At 43.5% G+C, this 21,373-nt stretch overlaps 1 protein-coding gene across 1 annotated transcript in view; it reads left to right on the forward strand.

Moving 5' to 3' along the window:
* The window catches only part of LOC126259896 (deoxyribonuclease TATDN1), a 44,827-nt gene that overhangs the window by 16,753 nt on the left and 6,701 nt on the right, over nt 1–21,373 (forward strand). Inside the window, exons 3-5 of the mRNA XM_049956976.1 lie at nt 13,716–13,905; nt 13,967–14,170; nt 16,330–16,533. Coding sequence (XP_049812933.1) covers nt 13,716–13,905; nt 13,967–14,170; nt 16,330–16,533 — 598 coding nt within the window. The remainder of the gene's footprint in view (nt 1–13,715; nt 13,906–13,966; nt 14,171–16,329; nt 16,534–21,373) is intronic.

Genomic DNA, 21,373 nt, shown 5'->3' on the forward strand with positions numbered 1-21,373 from the left:
TGTGCATTGATAGCCCCTGGTGTTGTTTGCAGTTAGTTCCACAGCATCATACTGGCGGAACGGAGCTCGGCATGTCCCTACAGCATGATGTGACTGCGGACATCTCCCGAAGTCTCAGCGTTATCATTGAGTGTAGTTGTGTTTGGGGCTTGCCCCAGAAATCTATTTACACCTGATGACAGTTTTCATGATGGCGAGTGGGCGGTAGTCTCAACAGTGACACAGATGACAGTTTGAGGGGCGGTTCCAGCATACAGCCGATAAGGTGGTACATGCACTTCCATCGAGAGATGGTACCAGGCACTCTATTCCCAAGTTAAACAGCTTGCAGTTGGATGGATTAGTTCTTTATCCATGGAAGATCTGCCTGGCCCTCATCTTCAGTCAGTCACCATTGTGACTATTGGGAATGTCATCTCTCAGAGTTGTTGTTCTATTTATCGCAGAAGCAGACTCCAAACTGGCAGTGGCTAGCAGCACTTCATTGTACATCAACAGGTGATGGCCTTCCTCCAGTCTCATTGTTGCAGTGAGGAGAAGGAAGTGGAGAGCTATGCAGTGGTTGATGACATTATTCCTTTGTATGGGTGATCGAATGTGCTCCAGTTGTTGGAGCCTGTAAGCATTATCTGCTGACCTAAGAGCTTCAGAGCATTCTTTTATGCAAGGTTTGCAGCCTGAATGGATTTCTTGCATAGTCTTTTGGTGCAGTTACTACACGCTGACTTGTTGTCAGAATATTGTTACACCTCCTTTGCAGTGACGTCATGATGCTGAATTGTGTTTTCCCAGTGTTCTCTCCCACACTGTTTGTGGCAATGTGCTCCTTGCTTGTTTGTGTTTTGGTGCTCCCAAGTGTTTATTCTCGTTATGCAACCATGTGTGCTGGACAAGCGCGTTACATCTGGATGTTGTTTATGACAGCTCAAAAATTTTGTTCCTCACTCTAATGCTATTTTACTGTGGAACAGCATTGAAGGCGTTGCACTGGTGATCTAATTTGGTGACTGCTAGCTTGGTGCTGCTGTGGAAGTGCACCACACTGTAATCTAGTCAAAGTTACACCAGTGATTGCTACAGGGTGAACATTTTGGCTTGATGTGCACCACACCAAGTGTGGTCCCAAACACACGTGTGTTCATCCCTTGTTCTAGCCTCAGAAGCTGATGTCTGATGTCATACGATCACATCAGTCAAGATGGAGCAACTGGCTGCTCTACAGTTGTTGGTAGAGAATTTTCATTATTAGCAGTATTTAATGGTATATGACCTTGAACTGAGATCTGCACATTGAAAGACTCCTGCTGACGTCATCAACATGACAATAAAGAATGATCTATCTTCCTCAAAGACAAGCTTGTAATACTGTCACTAGGTTTGCATGGGTAGTTATTAAATAGTTTAGTGTCTCTGCCAGCGAACGTCCCTGTTATAGCAATAACAAACATGATTTATGGAACATAGTACTCTCTAGAGCAACACCTAAGACACACGTTGTGTGTAGCACCAAACATAATGACTGGATAATGCTAATATAGTGTAAACGATAAGGTGGCTACCCGTTTGTGATTGTTTAAATAATGCTGTTTCTTTGGTGGCTCGCCAGAGAGCCAACCCAGGTGGCCTCTTTAAGTGGGACTGTGAACTCTATGGGCACATACTCTCTAAAATTGCGCACATCATGTGAGAAGGTACATCAGTTGCAATAGAGGCAGATAAACTGGCATGGGTGGTACAGCAGAGTATTTCAGAAACTTGCCACGGAGGGCACATGTGTGGCAGTACGGGGAGCAGGCCAGTTTTCCTGCAGAGTTCAATCCTCTTGACGTCAAGTGTCAAATGGACTGGTGGGCCACATAACAAAGCAGTGTCATCAGCTGTAATGTGCTGAGTGTGGTAATTTGGGCTTAGGACATGTGACTGCAAGAGTAGGAAGCACGATAAATGGAATCAAAGGAAATGTTTGTCAGATGCAAATAGGAGTGCCTTAACATCGAATTCCATTCCCAATGAAACAGTACACTTCAAGAATGTGTGCAGAGAAAAATTGTTACTTGCTTGGCACAGTAAACATAAATTCTTGGTGGGCACAGGTGTATATGTGCCAGTTGTTAGTCTTACACTTATGCCAAGAGTTGTTGTGTGCTCAGTCGTTAGCCACCCACACTAGCCGCATGCTGTGCTTATATTGTTGTACACATAACTACATGGATTCTGACACTCTGCTTCTTGTAGTTCAATTAACACACCAAGTTTGTTCCACTCACAGGGTTTTGTTCCCTGGTTGTTACCAAGTCACTGTCGGCCTCCGATCATCTTGATTAGCAGCGTTGTCACTCTTGCTGTAGAAATTAAAATGGTTTATGAGAATGGGGTGAGCTTCCTACTCATCACTGACCACAAACTGTTAGTTTCCTTAATTGACCCTCATTCCAAACTGTGTGATAGGACTGCCACCAGCTGCTGCAATGGGCTCTCTTTCTCAGTAACTATTCTTGTGACATTTTTACTGCTCCGTCGCCCAGTATGCCAAAACCGATGAACTTATCCGGCTGCTGATGGGGCCCAATCCGAAGTTTGAGCAAGACGCTCTTGTGTTTGCATTAGAAGATGCCTTGGAGCAAACCCTGTCAGATTTAACATTGGCAGTACAAGAGGTCATGACGACGACAGCTGCTGACCTGATTTTCCGGAAAATCGTATCAGCACATGAGTTGGCCAGACTGTCTCTTTTCTGGTGCAGATCCAGTGTGATTTATGTATTTTCTCCATGCTTGCAACAGAGGAGCAATACTGTCAAGTGGTTGTCACTTCTCTGTTACATCCTCACAGCCTCCAGTTGCTGGAAGCGTTGCACTGGAATATGGCTCAGATGGAGGCTTTGGCACATCATCACATCTACTATACTGGCTGGCGATCGATCTTGACATGGGACATCTTCCTTGGCCGGTCTTGGAACACTTTTGGGACAGGGCACGCATTGATTTTGCACCTCCATTTTTGGACAGTATGTAGTAGTTGGTGGTTGATACATTATTGAATTTCCCATTCATAGCCAAGCTGTTTTCCACATTGCCGACAGCCACCGTTCATGCATTATCACTTATTTTTGCCGCTGAGGGACCTCCTCAGATCCTTACATTTGTAATGGTTGGCAGTTTGTGTCATGGGAGTTTAAGGACTTTTGCATCTGCAGTGGCAGTCAGCAACTGACTACCGCCCCATCTCACTCAGCTTCTAACTTGAAGGTGGAGCTTTTTGTACATACTTGCGAGACTCAGATGAAGAAGTCTGTGTCTGCCTTTACTTCAACAATGCAATGTCAAGTGTTTTGGATTCATACCGAGAAAAGCCAGTCAACAGGTACAGTCCTGCGGAACGTTTGCATAGGCGCCAGCTATAGGGTCTCACGGATTTGTTGCACCATGAGTTGCACGCAACGGACCACCATGGCTCACTGCATTTTTCTCATGGTGCTCCAATGTGGGCCTGGTCCTTCGGCTGGCAGCTGGTGAGGCTGCTAGATCTTGTAGTAGACCACAGAGGTTGGCGGTTATTTGTGGTGGATGTCACTGGGGAGCAGCTGGCTTATCATGCCAGTCACTTGCGCCACTGACCAGTAGGAGCGTCACTGATGCAGCAGCCTTCCAGTTAGCTGAATGGTAGGGTTGATTGCAGCATTGTTCCTGGAGTGGCTCCCACTGGCAACAGCGTGCCTCGCCATTGCCACATCCTCTGCACCCTCTTCCGTCCTCTTGCTGCCTACAGCCTCAGGCCCCAGAATGGATTGTGGCCTCCACCTGCTGTGGTAGCCTGTGGATTTAGAGCTGCGCTCTGGATCAGTCTTGATAAAAACAGCATCCTTTGCCCAGTCATGGGCATTACTCGCTTGTGGCAAGTTGGGGATGTTTCTGTTACCATCACACCTCATAAGAGCTTAAATATGGTCCAGGGTATTATATTCCACAGCAACCTTCTTTTGCAGTCTGACGACGAGCTGCACGCCAATTTAGAGCGGAGATATTTTCATTTCGTCCGGCGCGTCCATCGGGGTCCGAGGGATAACCAGTGCCTTCATCTTGGCCTTCGAGGGTGACACATTGCCTGAGAAGGTCAAGGTGATGGTCGACCACTGTGACGTCAAGCCATATATCCCTCCTCCGATGCGGTGCTTTAAGTGCTGGATGTTCGGCCATATGTCTTCCCACTGTACTCCTAGCCCCATCAGTCAAGATTGTGGACGTCCATTGCATCCCAATACTCTTATGTGCCCTGCCTCCCATCTGTGTCAACTGCGGAGAGCATCATTCAACTCACTCGCCAGACTGCAGGATTTTACAGAAAGAGAGGAAAATCATGTAATATAAGACCCTGGACCGACTGACCTACATTGAGGCTAAGAGGAAATTTGAGCACCTACATCCTCTGGCTATGACCTCCTCATATGCCGCTGCGATGAGAACAGTTGTTGCCCCATCAGTTCCTCAAATTCCTGTCACCCCTCAGACCCAGGAGACTACACTTGCCCACGTACATCGGGAGCAACACCCCCCCCCCCCCAACCAATGGGGATTTCAATCCCCACCTCTGAGCCAGAGAAGCGTAAGGCTTCTTCGGCTCCTCTTGCTAGGAAGGGGTCTCTTCAGCCACTCCCCCTTCCCAGGTTTCTGCTAGTGGGAAAGATGACACCCGTCAGTGGCTAAAGACCCCAAAATCAGCTGGCCGTAGGGTTTCACGCTCATCATCAGTCTCGAAGACTGATTCAGGGAAGTCCTCCCAGCCAGGGAAACCCAAGGAACAGTGTGAGAAATCGAAAAAGACGACCCCCAAGAACAAGGTACGTGTCAACCATTGGGTGCAATGTGTCATTACATCATTACGATCAATGGCGTGCTATGTACCGACGCAAATTCAATTTCCGAGCACTTTACTGAGCACTATGCTTGAGCCTCTACGTCAGAGAAATACCCCCACCCCCCCAGGCCTTTTGCACCCTCAAACGGCAGATGGAAAGGAAAGTCCTCTCATTCACTACATGCCACAGTGAACCCTATGACGCCCCATTTACGGAGTGGGAGCACCTCAGCACACTTGCACATTGCCCCGACACAGCTCCGGGGATTGGATTGGATCCACAATTAGATGATCAAACATTTCTCGTCTGACTACAAGCGCCATCTCCTCATCATCTTCAACCGGATCTGGTGCTGTGGTGTCTTTCCATTTCAATGGCGCAAGAGCACCATCATTCCGGTGTTCAAACCTGGTAAAAACCCACTTATGGATAGCGATCGGCCTATCAGCCTCACCAAAGTTATTTGTAAGCTGCTGGAACATGTGGTGTGTCGGCGGTTGGATTGGTCCTGGAGTCACGTGGCCTACTGGCTCCATGTTGGGCAGCTTCCGCTAGGAGCACTCTACCACTGATAATCTTGTGTGTCTAGAGTTTGCCATCCGAACAGCCTTTTCCAGACGCCAAGGCTTGCTCTCGATTTTTATCCAGAAATTCCTGTCGCTCCATACTTTCAGTGTCCAAGTTAGTGTCTCCCATAGTTCCCCCCCATATCCAGGAGAATGGGGTCCCGCAGGGCTCTGTACTGAGTGTATCACTATTTTTAGTGGCCATTAATGGCTAGCAGCAGCTGTAGGGCCGTCTGTCTCACCCCCTCTGTATGCAGACAACTTCTGCATTTCGTACTGCTCCACCAGTACTGGTGTTGCTAAGCGGCACCTACAGGTAGCCATCCACAAACTGCAGTCATGGGCTCTCACTCACGGCTTCCAGTTTTCGGCCACTAAGTTGTGTGTCATGCACTTCTGTCAACATCATACCGTTCCTCCGAAAGCAGAACTTTACCTTCATGATGATCCACTCACTGTAGTGGAGACATATCAATTCTTAGGACTGTTTTTCGATGCCCGATTGACTTGGCTACCTCACCTTCGTCAGCTTAAGTGGAAGTACTGGCAGCACCTCAATACCCTACACTGCCTGAGCAACACCAGCTGGGGTGCAGATCGCTCTACTCTGTTGCAGCTCTACAAAGCCCTTGGTCAGTTCCGCCTTGACCATGAGAGTCTGGCTTATGGTTCAGCGGCTCCGTCAGTGTTGTGTGTACGCGACCCAGTGCACCACTTTGGCATTCACCTAGTGACGGGAGCTTTTTGAATAAGTCTGGTGATGATTGTCGTGGTGGAGGCTGGAGTCCCTCCGTTGCAGATCTGACGTGCACAACTGCTCGTCAGTTATGTTGCACACATTTGTAGTTCTCCTGAGCATCCAAATCACCGTCTCCTTTTTCCACCTGCGGCAGTTCATCTCCCACATTGGTGGCCCAGGTCTGGGCTAATGATTGCGCTTCGCATGCGATCCCTTCTGTCTGAACTGGATTCCTTCCCTTTACCACGTCCCATCCAGGTCCATCCGCATACACCTCCATGGTGTACACCGAGGCCGCAGATTTGTCTGGACCTTTCGCATGACCCTAAGGACTCAGTTACTCGTGCCGATCTCCACTATCACTTCCTCTTGATTCTTGACGTGTTCCGGGGCTCTGAAGTGGTTTACACCAACAGCTCGATGGCTAATGGTCATGTTGGCTTCGCCTATGTCCACAGGGGCCATATTGAACAGCATTCTTTGCCCGATGGCTGCAGTGTATTCACAGCAGAACTGGTGGCCATCTCTCATGCACTTCAGTGTATCCGTTCATGCCCCCGGGAATCGTTTCTTCTGTGTACTGACTCCTTGAGCAGCCTACAAGCTATCAACCAGTGCTACCCTCGCCATCCTTTGGTAGTGTCCATCCAGGAGTCTATATGTGCCCTGTACTGGTCCTGTCGTTCAGTGTTGTTTGTGTGGACCCCAGGACACGTTGGCATCCCAGGTAACGAACTTGCTGACAGGCTACGTGGAGACCGCTTCAGAAGATGGGCATCTCTGAACCTGATCTGCTTTCTGATTTACGCTGTAGGGTTTTTCGGCTTTGGAAGACGGAATGGCATAACAGTACACACAGCAAACTGCGTGTCATTAAGGGTACTACGAATGTGTGGAAGACTTCCATGCAGGCCTCTCACAGGGTATCAGTTGTCCTCTGCTGGCTCTGCATTGGCCATGCTTGGGTGACCCACCTCCTGAACCGTGAAAACCCGCCTGAGTGTCGGTGCGGTGCCCGGTTGACGGTGGCCCATATTCTGGTGCACTGTCCCACTTTGACTGCCCAGTGACGAAATCTTGGTTTACCGGACTCGTTGCCTCTAATTTTGTCTGACAATGCCTCATCCGCTGATTTAGTTTTACGTTTTATTCGTGAGGGTGGGTTTTATCATTTGATCTAAGTTTTAGCGCATGTCCTTTGTCCCTCTGTGTCATCCACCCTAGTGCGTCTAGGGTGGAGGTTCTAATGTGTTGCAGAGTGGCTGGCTTCTCCTTTTTTATTCTCATGGTTAACCAGCCATGGTAATCTGCTTTGTTGTTATAATCTCTTCACTCAGTTTCTTGTGTTTCTGTGGTTTTCTTGTCCCCTTTTGTCCATTTACATGCTTGTTGCCCTTCATCATTCTTGTGATTTTCCATTTCATTCTGTTTAGAGTTGTCAGTCTCGTTTGTTTTATTCTCACACTTGTGGCATTATTTTATTTGGAACAAGGGACTGATGACCTTGTAGTTTGGTCCCTTTCCACCTCTTGACACACACACACACACACACACACACACACACACACACACACACACACACACACACACACACACACACACACACTGGAAACCAGAAGAAGTGGAATCAAATCCCGGCCAGACCATAGATTTTATCAGTCTGTCTTTAACCCAGTGATTTAAAGGTTCACCAGGAATGGCATGTGGTTTGTGTTCAACATTTTCTAGCTGTTGTTGTTGTTGTTGTGGTCTTCAGTCCTGAGACTGGTTTGATGCAGCTCTCCATTCTACTCTATCCTGTGCAAGCTTCTTCATTTCCCAGTACCTACTGCAGCCTACATCCTTCTGAATCTGCTTAGTGTATTCATCTCTTGGTCTCCCTCTATGATTTTTACCCTCCGTGCTGCCCTCCAATACTAAATTGCTGATCCCTCGATGTCTCAGAACATGTCCTACCAACCTTTCCCTTCTTCTAGTCAAGTTGTGCCACAAGCTCCTCTTCTCCCCAATTCTATTCAATACCTCCTCATTATTTATGTGATCTACCTATCTAATCTTCAGCATTCTTCTTTAGTACCACATTTCGAAAGCTTCTATTCTCTTCTTGTCTAAACTATTTATTGTCCACGTTTCACTTCCATACATGGCCACACTAGAGATGGGCAAAACTGTTCTTTTCAGAGATTGGATCAGAACTGTTCACTCCCTGAAATGAATTAGCTGTTTTTCATGACTCACCACTCATTTACAAAAGAAAATAAATGAAAGGCACATTGCCCTTTAAACTTGGTTTATTCCAGTACTATACCTGTATTTTGATCTTATTTGATCCTATTTTGAAGTAACATAGATAATGAGTAAGAATTTTGTATTGTTTATTGAAATTTCCACGATATGACAAAGTTTTTGATTATTGATTTATTTTGCACTAGCGTGGTTTTTTGGGTGATCGGAAAATGTTGTAACTTGAGATTTACATTAACAATATATTTGGCTATAATGTATTAAAATTTCATTAACCTCATACAAATAAATCGCAAGCCATATATTTTTCCTTTCGAAGACGCCTAAAATCGCAAAATCTGTACCAGAATAAGAAAAAAAAATATAAATTTGACTGTAAAACGAAAGTGCTGCATATAGCCTTACGCAGAATAAAACAAGGAAAATATTGGTGTATCACATTTTGCGATACGTTTATCGGTTCGCTCGTAATTAAAGCGTAAATTCGAGTGTCCATAATAAAAATCCTATAGTAAGAGTAGTCATCAGGAACCTAATCTAATCAGTTTAAACAAATAAAAATAAAATAAAAACAATTGATGTATACATAACATAATAATGTAATATACATAGCGGTATTACTATGAAGAACAATATCCAGTGGGGACAAACTCCGATGCAGAGGCGCTGAGTCGAGCAGGTCGAGCCGCGAGCTGTATTACTGCGTGAGCTGAGACCGCAGAGACCAGAGTGACACTAGAGTCGCTTTGCTCGACGCTCTGGCTAGAGTCGAGACGGTGGGGTGAGCGTTGAGCGGGCGAGTTCCGAGGGTGGGGGGAGCTCACCCGCTCCGAGACAAAAATTAATCGTCCGCTCCCTTGCGAGCAGGTTTTTGCAAGTAGTTCCTATGTTATCCGCTAGGTGGCTCTCTGTCCTGTTGCTGGCATCAACTGCCCAGAGGGCAGGACGTGCGACTGAAACGATCGCCGACAGAGTGCGATGCGAAGTTAAGCTGCGCCAGACACTGCACAGTGCACACGGCAGACGACGCACAGAGACGGCCCGGCATATGTGAAACACAAAATCCAATGGGGCACTGCACAATGCAGGCAGCCAAGGTAGAAGCAGGGCAGAGGCCGGCGCTGGCTGTGTTGTGTGGCGTGCACTGTGCTCTGACCAGCAGAGGCGCTGCTGATATGCTCCGTCTCTCTCTCTCTCTCTCTCTCTCTCTGCCTGGGAAACGTTTGGAGCTACCGTTCTTTTTTTCTGAATCACTGATTGTTCACTCCTTTGAAAGATTGAACTCTATGAATTAGTTCAAGAGCGGATCCCCCATCTCTAGGCCACACTCCATACAAATACTTTCAGAAACGAGTTCCTAACACTTAAATCAATACTCGATGTTAACAAATTTCTCTTCCTCAGAAATGCTTTCCTTGCCATTGCCAGTCTACATTTTATATTCTCCCTACTTCGACCATCATCAGTTATTTTACTCCCCAAATAGCAAAACTCCTTTACTACTTTAAGTATCCCATTTCCTAATCTAATTCCCTCAGCATCACCCGACTTAATTTGACTACATTCCATTATCCTCGTTTTGCTTTCGTTGATGTTCATCTTATATCCTCCTTTCAAGACACTGTCCATTCCGTTCAACTGCTCTTCCAAGTCCTTTGCTGTCGCTGACAGAATTACAATGTCATCGGCGAACCTCAAAGTTTTTATTTCTTCTCCATGGATTTTAATACCTACTCTGAATTTTTCTTTTGTTTCCTTTACTGCTTGCTCAATATATGGATTGAATAACATCGGGGAGAGGCTACAACCCTGTCTCACTCCCTTCCCAACCACTGCATCCCTTTCATACCCCTCGACTGCGATCCGCTTTCTGTACAAATTGTAAATAGCCTTTCGCTCCCTGTATTTTACCCCTGCCACCTTCAGAATTTGAAAGAGAGTATTCCAGTCAACATTGTCAAAAGCTTTCTCCAAGTCTACAAATGCTAGAAACCTAGGTTTGCCTTTCCTTAAGCTTTCTTCTAAGATAAGTCGTAAGGTCAGTATTGCCTCACGTGTTCCAGTGTTTCTACAGAATCCAAACTGATCTTCCCCGAGGTCGGTTTCTATCAGTTTTTCCATTCGTCTGCAAAGAATTTGCGTTAGTATTTTGCAGCTGTGGCTTATTAAACTGACTGTTCGGTAATTTTCACATCTGTCAACACCTGCTTTCTTTGGGATTGGAATTATTATATTCTTCTTGAAGCCTGAGGGTATTTCGCCTGTCTCATACATCTTGCTCACCAGATGGTAGAGTTTTGTCAGGACTGGCTCTCCCAAGGCTGTCAGTAGTTCTGATGGAATGTTGTCTACTCCGGGGGCCTTGTTTCAACTCAGGTCTTTCAGTGCTCTGTCAGACTCTTCACGCAGTATCATATCTCCCATTTCATCTTCATCTACCTCGTCTTCCATTTCCATAATAATGTCCTCGAGTAAGTCGCCCTTGTATACACCCTCTATATACTCCTTCCACCTTTCTGCTTTCCCTTCTTTGCTTAGAATTGGGTTTCCATCAAAGCTCTTGATGTTCATGCAAGTGGTTCTCCTTTCTCCAAAGGTCTCTTAAATTTTCCTGTAAGCAGTATCTATCTTACCCCTAGTGAGATAAGCCTCTACATCCTTATGTTTGTCCTCTAGCCATCCTTGCTTAGCCATTTTGCTCTTCCTGTCGATCTCATTTTTGAGACGTTTGTATTCCTTTTTGCCTGCTTCATTTACTGCATTTTTATATTTTCTCCTTTCATCAATTAAATTCAATATTTCTTCTGTTACCCAAGTATTTCTACTAGCCCTCGTCTTTTTACCTATTTGATCCTCTGCTGCCTTCACTATTTCATCCCTCAAAGCTACCCATTCTTTTTCTACTGTATTTCCTTCCCCCATTCCTGTCAATTGTTCCCTTGTGCTCTCCCTGAAACCCTGTACAACCTCTGGTTCTTTCAGTTTATCCAGGTCCCATCTCCTTAAATTCCCACCTTTTTGCAGTTTCTTCAGTTTTAATCTACAGTTCATAACCAATAGATTGTGGTCAGAGTCCACATCTGCCCCTGGATATGTCTTACAATTTAAAACCTGGTTCCTAAATCTCTGTTTTACCATTATATAATCTATCTGATACCTTTTAGTATCTCCAGGGTTCTTCCATGTATACAACTTTCTTTCATGATTCTTGAACCAAGTGTTGGCTATGATTAAGTTATGCTCTGCACAAAATTCTACCAGGCGGCTTCCTCTTTCATTTCTTAGCCCCAATCCATATTCACCTTCTATGTTTACTTCTGTCCCTTTTCCTACTCTCGAATTCCAGTCACCCATGACTATTAAATTTTCGTCTCCCTTCACTACCTGAATAATTTCTTTTATCTCGTCATACATTTCATCAATTTCTTCGTCATCTGCAGAGCTAGTTGGCATATAAACTTGTACTACTGTAGTAGGCGTGGGCTTCGTGTCTATCTTGGCCACAATAATGCATTCACTATGCTGTTTGTAGTAGCTTACCCGTACTCCTATTTTTTTATTCATTATTAAACCTACTCCTGCATTACCCCTATTTGATTTTGTATTTATAACCCTGTATTCACCTGACCAAAAGTCTTGTTCTTCCTGCCACCGAACTTCACAAATTTCCACTATATCTAACTTTAACCTATCCTTTTCCCTTTTTAAATTTTCTAACCTACCTGCCCGATTAAGGGATCTGACATTCTACGCTCCGATCTGTAGAACGCCAATTTTCTTTCTCCTGATAACGACGTCCTCTTGAGTAGTCCCCACCCGGAGATCCGAATGGGGGACTATTTTACCTCTGGAATATTTTACCCAAGAGGACGCCATCATCATTTAATCATACAGTAAAGCTGCATGCCCTCGGGAAAAATTATGGCCTCTAGTTTCCCCTTGCTTTCAGCCGTTCGCAGTACCAGCACAGCAAGGCCGTTTTGGTTAGTGTTACAAGGCCAGATCAGTCAATCATCCAGACTGTTGCCCCTGCAAGTACTGAAAAGGCTGCTGCCCCTCTTCAGGAACCACACGTTTGTCTGGCCTCTCAACAGATACCCCTCCGTTGTGGTTGTACCTACGGTACGGCTATCTGTATCGTTGAGGCACGCAAGCCTCCCCACCAACGCCAAGGTCCATGGTTCATGGGGAGGATTTTCTAGCTAGTTAGTTACAAATTGCATATATCATGTGAATGATTCCTTTACCAAGATGATGTAGAACAAGTCAGTTTATAGGATATGTATACATGATTAGTGTTAACATTAATGAACACATTATTTTCTAGTCCTGCTCATCCAAATACACTAAAAAGTAAGATGTTTTTTCCCTGTCTGCCAGTTTTTAAAGAGAAATTCATCCATGGAATGGGATGAGTTGTCCAGGAGAAATGCTTTGCTACTTATTAGACAGTTTATGTCACTGGGCAAATGATTAAAAATGTTTGGTGCTACATATTGAACTCCTTTCTGAGTCACTGACAGCTTTAATAGTGGATAATATAGGCCATTTTTTCACCTAGGGTTTTGGTACAGACATCACTCCTCTTCTCAGAGTGTGATTGATTATTTATGATGAATTTTATTAGCAAATATATTTATTGTGATGGTGCAGTTAAAATGTGTAACACCTTGGAAAGGAACCTAAGTAATGACCACAGGTGTAGACCATATATTATTCTTCCTGGTTGCTTTCGTGCTGTCAGTATTCTATTTCTAAGTTATGAAGTTACCCAGAAAAGCACTCTATAATATATTATTGAATCAAAATATGTCAGGAAGTTGATTAGTATCTCTGCAAGACTGGAAATCACACGAGGAGCAAAAGTAGCTGAACTTTATTATTTGAGAAGCTCAGTAATATGCTTATTCCCATTCAAGTTTTCATCAATGTATACACACAAAAATTTGGAGTATGTGAGTAGGATGTTGCATTTCTGTAGTTTGGGGATCATATTTCTATTTACATTTCTTAAACTTAACTAGGTTCCAATTGAAAGACTTGCACCAGGTTGCTGATCCACACAAAATCAATGTTATGATTCCATTTCCTAAAATTGTATGGGTATGAGAAGCACATTTCACCATATACTGGACTGGTTTCTATGGGTTACTGATCTGATAAGACATTTGAAAATTAGTGTAGGGAGGTGCTAAGTATAATAGAGATGTAGGTACCAACCATCACCTTTTTGAGAAAATTGCTGTAAAACTTAAGATTTTTACAAACAAATATACTTTCGAAATGTACAAATTTGCTTACATTGTTGTAGAAAGATTATTCGGCACTGTGGGTTGTCATCCAACTCGCTGTGGAGAATTTGAAAAATTTGGAGACCCCAATGAATATCTGAACAGTCTTCAGGAACTCGCTATTCAAAATAAGAGGAAAGTTGTAGCCATTGGAGAATGTGGCTTGGACTATGACAGATTAGAATTTTGCCAGAAGGAAACTCAATACAGGTACTTCAGATACTCAAAATTACATTTCTTTAATACACAGTGTGTATATACATTGAAATAGATATTTTGAAAAACAGTTGGCCATGTGTGAATCCATCAAGCTGCCATTGTTTCTTCATTGTCGTAATGCTGCATCGGACATGATAGAGATCCTCCAGAAACATAGAGATGGCCTGACGGGTGGTGTCGTTCACTCGTTCGATGGCACGAAAGAAGAGGCAAAGGCCTTCCTTGATCTTGGATACTATATAGGTATAAATGGCTGGTGAGAACAATTTTGTACCATTATATTTTTTTATTCAGCTATTGATGTGGTACAAATCTATATGTATTGTTTTAGAACTTTTTGAAAATTTTCCACTGTACTTTTTAAACAATGATGTTGTTCTGCGGTATGCCAGAGTACATTTTAAGTTACTGTATGGTGATGCAAATAAAAATACTCATTACACACCTTTACACTGCTATCTAGTTGATAAAGAATGAAGCTAGAAATGCAATGTTTCGATTAATGTTCTCCATATTCTGGTGCCAACATTGTTGCTGAGGGAAGCAAAATGTAGATCTGGCAATGAGAACAGCACTTCATGGTTTTGTAATATGATGTGAGAGTGATGAAGATGGTCATGTACATAACACACACTAAAAATGTAGCAGTTATAATAACTTGAAGTAGTGTGTTTTCTCTTTCTGTTAAGAGGAATACAGAAATGGGCTAAACCAAAAGTTTCGATTCCGCCTGTCTGCTTTGACCTGTGACATCATCAAGATGGTAACACCACTATTTCAAGAATATACAATATGGAAACCATGACATCACACATTATACCCACAAACAAACATATATAATATGTGAAATATTTAACTCCAGCGATAGAATGAAATTAATGGGTTAACCATGAGAAGTAGAAGGTTTTGGGCAGGGGCAAACTAAATATCCAACATTAAGAACAGTGACACAATTCCAAAACAAATATTAACCCAATAATCAAGCACACGAAATTCTCGGCATAAAAAAAAAAAACCCTGCAGGGGGGAAAAAAGGAGTGATACCATAAATTTTGCTTTCGTCTGTAGTTCAAATGGATATCACAATATTAGTAACCCACACAATACTCAATAACCTGGTGTCACAAATTTCACTTGTTCTAAATAGCTCGAACATAGCCCTCAGTACCAAAAAACCCACATGTGACTCTGAAACCTGATATTGAGAATTTTGCTTGAAGTATATGGCAGCTAAAACAAAGCCTTCAGTACCAAGAACCAACAGTCAAATCCATTATCCATTACGTTTATCTACCCTGTCTTATCTAAAATTAAGTCTGCAATAAAACAAACCAAAACTCACTCACATAACTAATACAAAAAACATAAACTAATCAGTGGTGGTAAACAAATATCCATGATACCTATCAACCACAATTCAATACAGTTTACTAACACTAACAAAAAAATCCACAAAATTTATGAAAACTCCAAAGATCACCAATTTTGATGTTCGGAAACAACTATAATCATAAAAACACATACCGTACACATCACAATGAAAAACAAGAACCACAAAAGAATACCTACCAATCAGAGCCGTCGCCTCCCCCCCCCCCCCCCCTTACACACACACACACACACACACACACACACACACACACACACACACACACACACACACAAAAACCTAAAGAAACAAAAGAAAACAAAATCATCAGCAATGTTTATCAGTAACTGTAGGAACTGGATCGTAAGCAACATATCTTCACCCACCTCAACAAGTAATAACCTACTCACCTATTCTTAAATTTCTGTCATCGATAATTGGAAAAAAAAAATAGTATTAAATCTCTGACCATAAGATACACACAGCACTATTAATTCCAAACACATAGATGAACTGATCAGCCACAACACACAAAATCAAACTAAATCACTAGCAAATGGGCAGGAACTTCCAATAACAATCTGACACAGTCAGCCCACAACATTAAATGAGTCATCAATAGAGAGTCAATACATAAACATACAACACAAGTGTGTGCCACTAAATTCCCTCCCCCCTCCACCCACCCACACACACACACACACACACACACACACACACACACACACACACACACCTGGTGCTATTGTGTGCACATGATGATAATTGTTCAGCACAGCTGACTGTACTGGCTGTGTGTCACTGTTGCTCTATAAACCTACTTTACTTGATCATGCTATTCGTCTTCATGTATTTCAATTATTATTCACAGTTTGAAGCATTTTTAGAAATGTGTTGTGATAAGTTTTGCATCAAAGTATAGCTGTACCTAATGAATTGTAAGTTTTCAGTGTTTGCATAATTTTAGTCAGATGTTTTTAGTATTTTGTATATGTCGTCTCTTTGGTTATGTAATCAGTTTTGTGCTTTTTATTATAATTCTGTAGCTCACTGAAGACAGAAGACAACCTGAAGACAGTTGCTGATATTCCTAGTGACCGTCTCTTACTGGAAACAGACTGTCCTTGGTGTGGCGTGCGACCATCACATGCTGGGGCCCGCTATATAAAAACTACATTTCCCTCTGTTAAGAAAGAGAAGTGGCAAGCAGGAAATATGGTTAAAGATAGAAATGAACCTGCAAATATTGTGTGAGTCCTATGAAAAAAATTTGTGTTTTTTTTATGTAATTATCTAACAATTTAAATAATGGCAGTAGTAAATACAACATCTCACCATGCAGTTGGATAATTCAGCAGCCAATAAGAACATAAAACTGAGTTAAAGCTTTTGAATGGTATTCTTCAGAGTTGTTTAGCACAGACAGTGTTTCTGGTGCCTATCAGTTGATCAGTGTCTCAGCTGCTACCTCTACTCCTTCCATTATTTATATTCCTTGTGGGACTTTTCATTATGATATTTATCATTTTAGAAACCACAGATAACTGAAAGTGAGATATTAGAAAGAAAACTTTAATTTTTAAATTGGGACTTGTCCAGAGGAAGTAATCCTTAGAATGTGATCTTTAATTACCAATATTCACTTTTCCACATAATCACCAGCGAATTGGATACATTCCTGCCAACGATGAAAACGTTTTCTGAAGCCGTCAAGGAAGAAATCGACACCGTGTTTCCACAACCACAGTCTCTCAGTTCTCTCAACGTCTTCATCAGAAGCATGATGATGTCCCCCGCGGATCGTCTTTCATTATCGGGAACAGATGAAAGTCAGATGGTGCTAAATGTGGCAAATTTCAAGTCTGTGCACTTTCATTTCAAGCATCTGGGGTATCTATCGTGCACAGATCTTCAGATAGCCAAGCAAAGCAATAATGTGACCCACATGTTCTTGTGAAATGCTGATTGTGCTTGCAATTTCTCTCTGAGTGATACGACGATTGCTCTGAATCAATCTGTCAACATTTTGCTTGTGAAACTCGGTGGTGCTGTCACAGGATGTCCAACTCTGTCATGCAGGTCAGATGTCCCCACCTCAACATATTTAAACTTACTCGCCCAACGCACAGTACTCACATCAACACAATCACCAAAACTGCTTTCATTCTCTGATGAGCTTCCTTTGAGGTGACACCTCCTGCTGTCAAGAATTCAATGACTGCACGTTGCTTAAATCGCAATAACCGGCTGTCTTCACAGGGTTCCATACATTACACTGTAACAACACAACCGTTCAATGCTAAGGCTTCCCGCCAACTGTAGCTGTAGAGAAGAGGCTGCGGAACAAGCCAGTACCTGCCACATACCAATTCTGCCAACTGTTGAAGAGTTACGAAGGTGGAGGCATTACTTTTCAGTCAACCCTCGTACAAAGTGACCACATTTTTCACCATCATCTTTTTGTTTTTGTTGTTATCTTCTCCTCTCTTAATCACATATTCCTTAACTCCAACAATACATCTGTTTCTCACATCTACCTGTACGTCTCCTGCCTCTTATTGTCGTGTCAAGGGCCTGTTTTTAGTATCCCACTAACTCTTAAGTTTTTTAACACGCCCATACCACTGTGTCTTTTCTATAGTCTGTTAGAATGGCTTCTTTTTCAATGTTTCTCTCATTGTCTCATTTCTTACTCAATCCACTCCAGAAAGTCATATTCTGCTTTTTTGAAATTTTATCTCGCTTGCTTGTAGCCTGCACATCTGCCTTTTCTTCATTACACACATTAGTCACAACCACATGACCACTCTCTCTGGCTGCTGAGGCTAGACTGCGAGCAACTACGCGTGGTGGGAAAAGCAATCTGAGTGGTATGGCTAAAGAGGAGGCTGGGTGGGAGGGAATGGGATAGAAGGGTGGCGGTTGGGGGGGGGGGGGAAGTGCTGCTTGTGGGAACATACAGGGGTGAGGTGGGGGAAGAGTAGAACAGCTAGGTGCAGTTGGGAGGTTAGACAGAGGGCAGGGAGGGGGAAGGAAGTGGAAAAGGAGAAAAGTGAAAAGACTGTAGGGCACTGATGGAATAGAATGCTGTGCAGTGGTTGAGTGGGAACAGGGAAGGGCACAGATGGATAAAGGACAGTGACTAATGAAAGTTGAGGCCAGGAGGGTTATAGGAACGTTGGATATTTTTCAGGGAGAGTTCCCACTTCCACAATTCAGAAAAGCTGGTGTTGATAGAAAGGCTGTGAAGCAGTCACCGAAGTGAACAACATTGTATTGGGCAGTACACTCAGCAATTGGATGGTCCAGCTATTTATTGGCTCTGATTTTTTTTTTTTGTGTAGCTTCTCATGGACAGTGAGGTGTTTGGTTGTCAAGCACACATAGATTGCAGCTTAGTGGCTGCATCTTATCTTGTAAATCACATGATTGCTTTCGCAGGTTCTCCTGCCTTTGATAGGACAAGTGATACTTGTGACTGGACTGGAGTATGTGGCAGTGGGTGGTGGGACAGTTCTCATATCTAGGTCTATTACACGGAGCCATGAGCCTCATTTCAGTTCATTTTTGCGTTTCGCCAACGACCCTACTTCCTCAGGTTTCATCTCGTTTCCCCGTATTTCAACCATTTCATCCTTTCTGTGACTTTTTCCACGTATTTTGGCATACTTTTGCATATTTTTTCACAAGTATAACTACATTATTTATTTATTTTTTGCATTTTTATTCTACACCATGGATTCTTGTTCCTTCCACCTGCACCAATACAGGAAAGTTTTCTTATCCCTAGCCAGAACCCAGTGCCACATACTGTGCCTGTGTTGTTGCCTGGCTCCTGGAATCCCCCCAAATGGCCTTCCCATCAAATTACCCATCTCTTCATCTGGTCCCCCTCAACCCAAGAAGCCACCTTCCTCAATGTTGACCACAGCATCAGTACTTCCGTCCATATCAAACCTTCCAACCACCAGCAACACCTCCAGTTCAGCAGCTGCCATCCACTCCATACAAAGAAGTCCCTTCCATACTGCTTAGCCATGCATGGCCATCACATCTGTAGTGATGTGCCGTCCCTCTTGAAATACACCAAGGGTCTCACTGAGGTCTCCCAGACTGAAATTACACTCCCAAGCTTGTACAGAAACAGATCTCCTGTGCCTAATCTCTCAGTTTCACTGCCCGGCCACAGAGAATCATTCCCCTTGTGACTCAGCACCACCCAGGACTGGAGCAACTGAATCACATTCTCCTCCAGGGCTTTGACTACCTCTCATCATGTCTTGAAATGAGGAATACCCTGTCCACTCTCCTTGCAAACGCACCCACAGTGCTATTCCGCCGCCCACTAAACCTACCCAACCCCTGCTCCCAACCCCTTGCCTCATGGCTCAGATCCCTGTAATAGACCTAGATGCAATACCTATCCCACACATCCTCACACCACCACCTATTCCAGTCCAGTCATAGGCTTTACCTAGCCTATCAAAGGTAGGGCTACATGTGAAAGTAGGCATGTGATCTACAAGCTAAGTTGCAACCACTGAGCTGCAATCTATGTGTGCTTAATGCCCAACACGCTGTCTGTCCATGAATGGCCATCAACAAACTGTGGCCAAGAAATAGCTGGACCATCCAGTTACTAAGCATGCTGCCCAACACAATGTTCTTCGTGTCAATGACTGCATCACAGCCTTACGAGCAACAGCAGCTTTTCTGAACTGTGCAGGTGGGAACTTTCCCTTAACGCCCTTGCCTGAGCTTCCGGTAGTCATCCACCTGTCACCTTCCCAGTTCCCACTCCAGCATTGCACCGCCTTCTATTCCACCAATGCACTTACGGGCTTCTTATTTCTCTCCTTTTCCACTCCCCCCCCCTCCCCTACCCCCTCCTTCCCTGCCCTCCGTCTAATCTCCTGACTGCACCTACTTGTCCTACGCTCTCCCCACCTTGTCCCTGTATGTTCCCTCAAGCAGTACTTTACTGTCTCCCTCTCCTACCCCACTGTCTCTCCCCCTCCCCATCGCAACCTCCTCCTTACCCACATGACTCAGATTGCTTCTCCCATCATGCACAGTTGCTTGCAATCTGGCCTCAGCAGCCACTGATAGTGTGTGTTGTCTTCTCTAGAAGGAGGTCTTTTGGCCAAAAGTTTACTTGTTTATTAGTTTTTTTATTGTGCCTGTCTACAACTCAAATGTCTTTACTATATGGTGAGTAACAATCTATCCTTTTCGTAGTACTGTCATTATTCCATTCTGGATTTTCCATTACTTACTTTTGCTCTGAATGAGGATGCTTACACTCTGGAGGAAACCATGGGCTTGCCTTCCTCTTTCACTAATCCCCCTTATCATTCCTTCCACTGTCTTCTGTTATGTGCCCCAGATACTTGAAATGTTCCCCTTTTCTATAGTGCTTACCCTCTAATACTTGTATCCATTGCTACACTGGCCTCGTTCCTTGTTGTCACCATCACTCAACATTTCTTTGCGTTAAATTTTAATCCAAACTGTCCCACCACTTCCATACGTTTAGCTTTTCTTATACATCTTCTCCTCCATTCCCCACACCGTTACATCATCTACAGACACCATTTCCTCCATATTTTCATCTTCTGTTTATGTTGCCACTCTGGTCATTATCTCCTGCAAACTGGGCAATGAAAAGTAGGTGTGATAGTACACTTCCTTGCTTCAGCCTATTGTTCTGATTTAGAGTGTGTGTGTGTGTGTGTGTGTGTGTGTGTGTGTGTGTGTGTGTTTTCATGTGCATAGTAGGATGATTTCTACAGAGGAGCAACAGCAAATTTAATCCCCTATCTTTGTCCAGTCATAGTTATTCTTTGTCCCCAATGACACGTGCATGATGTTAACATGCTAAAATTCTGTCCATCCTTCATAAGGGCATGTTACTTCATCAGAATGTGAAGATGGGAGACATAAATTTTTATTATTTACAAATAGTAGTTCTATTTATTTTTAAATCCACTAATGATGTTTAGTATGAAACTGCTGTGTCATCAGTTTTTTTTTATTTTTAATTTTGTTGATTTTGTTACTGCTCATGAGTAGCCTCCTTGTAATAAGCCT

This window comes from Schistocerca nitens, chromosome 5, assembly GCF_023898315.1.
Source record: "Schistocerca nitens isolate TAMUIC-IGC-003100 chromosome 5, iqSchNite1.1, whole genome shotgun sequence".
Taxonomy (NCBI): Eukaryota; Metazoa; Arthropoda; class Insecta; order Orthoptera; family Acrididae; genus Schistocerca; species Schistocerca nitens.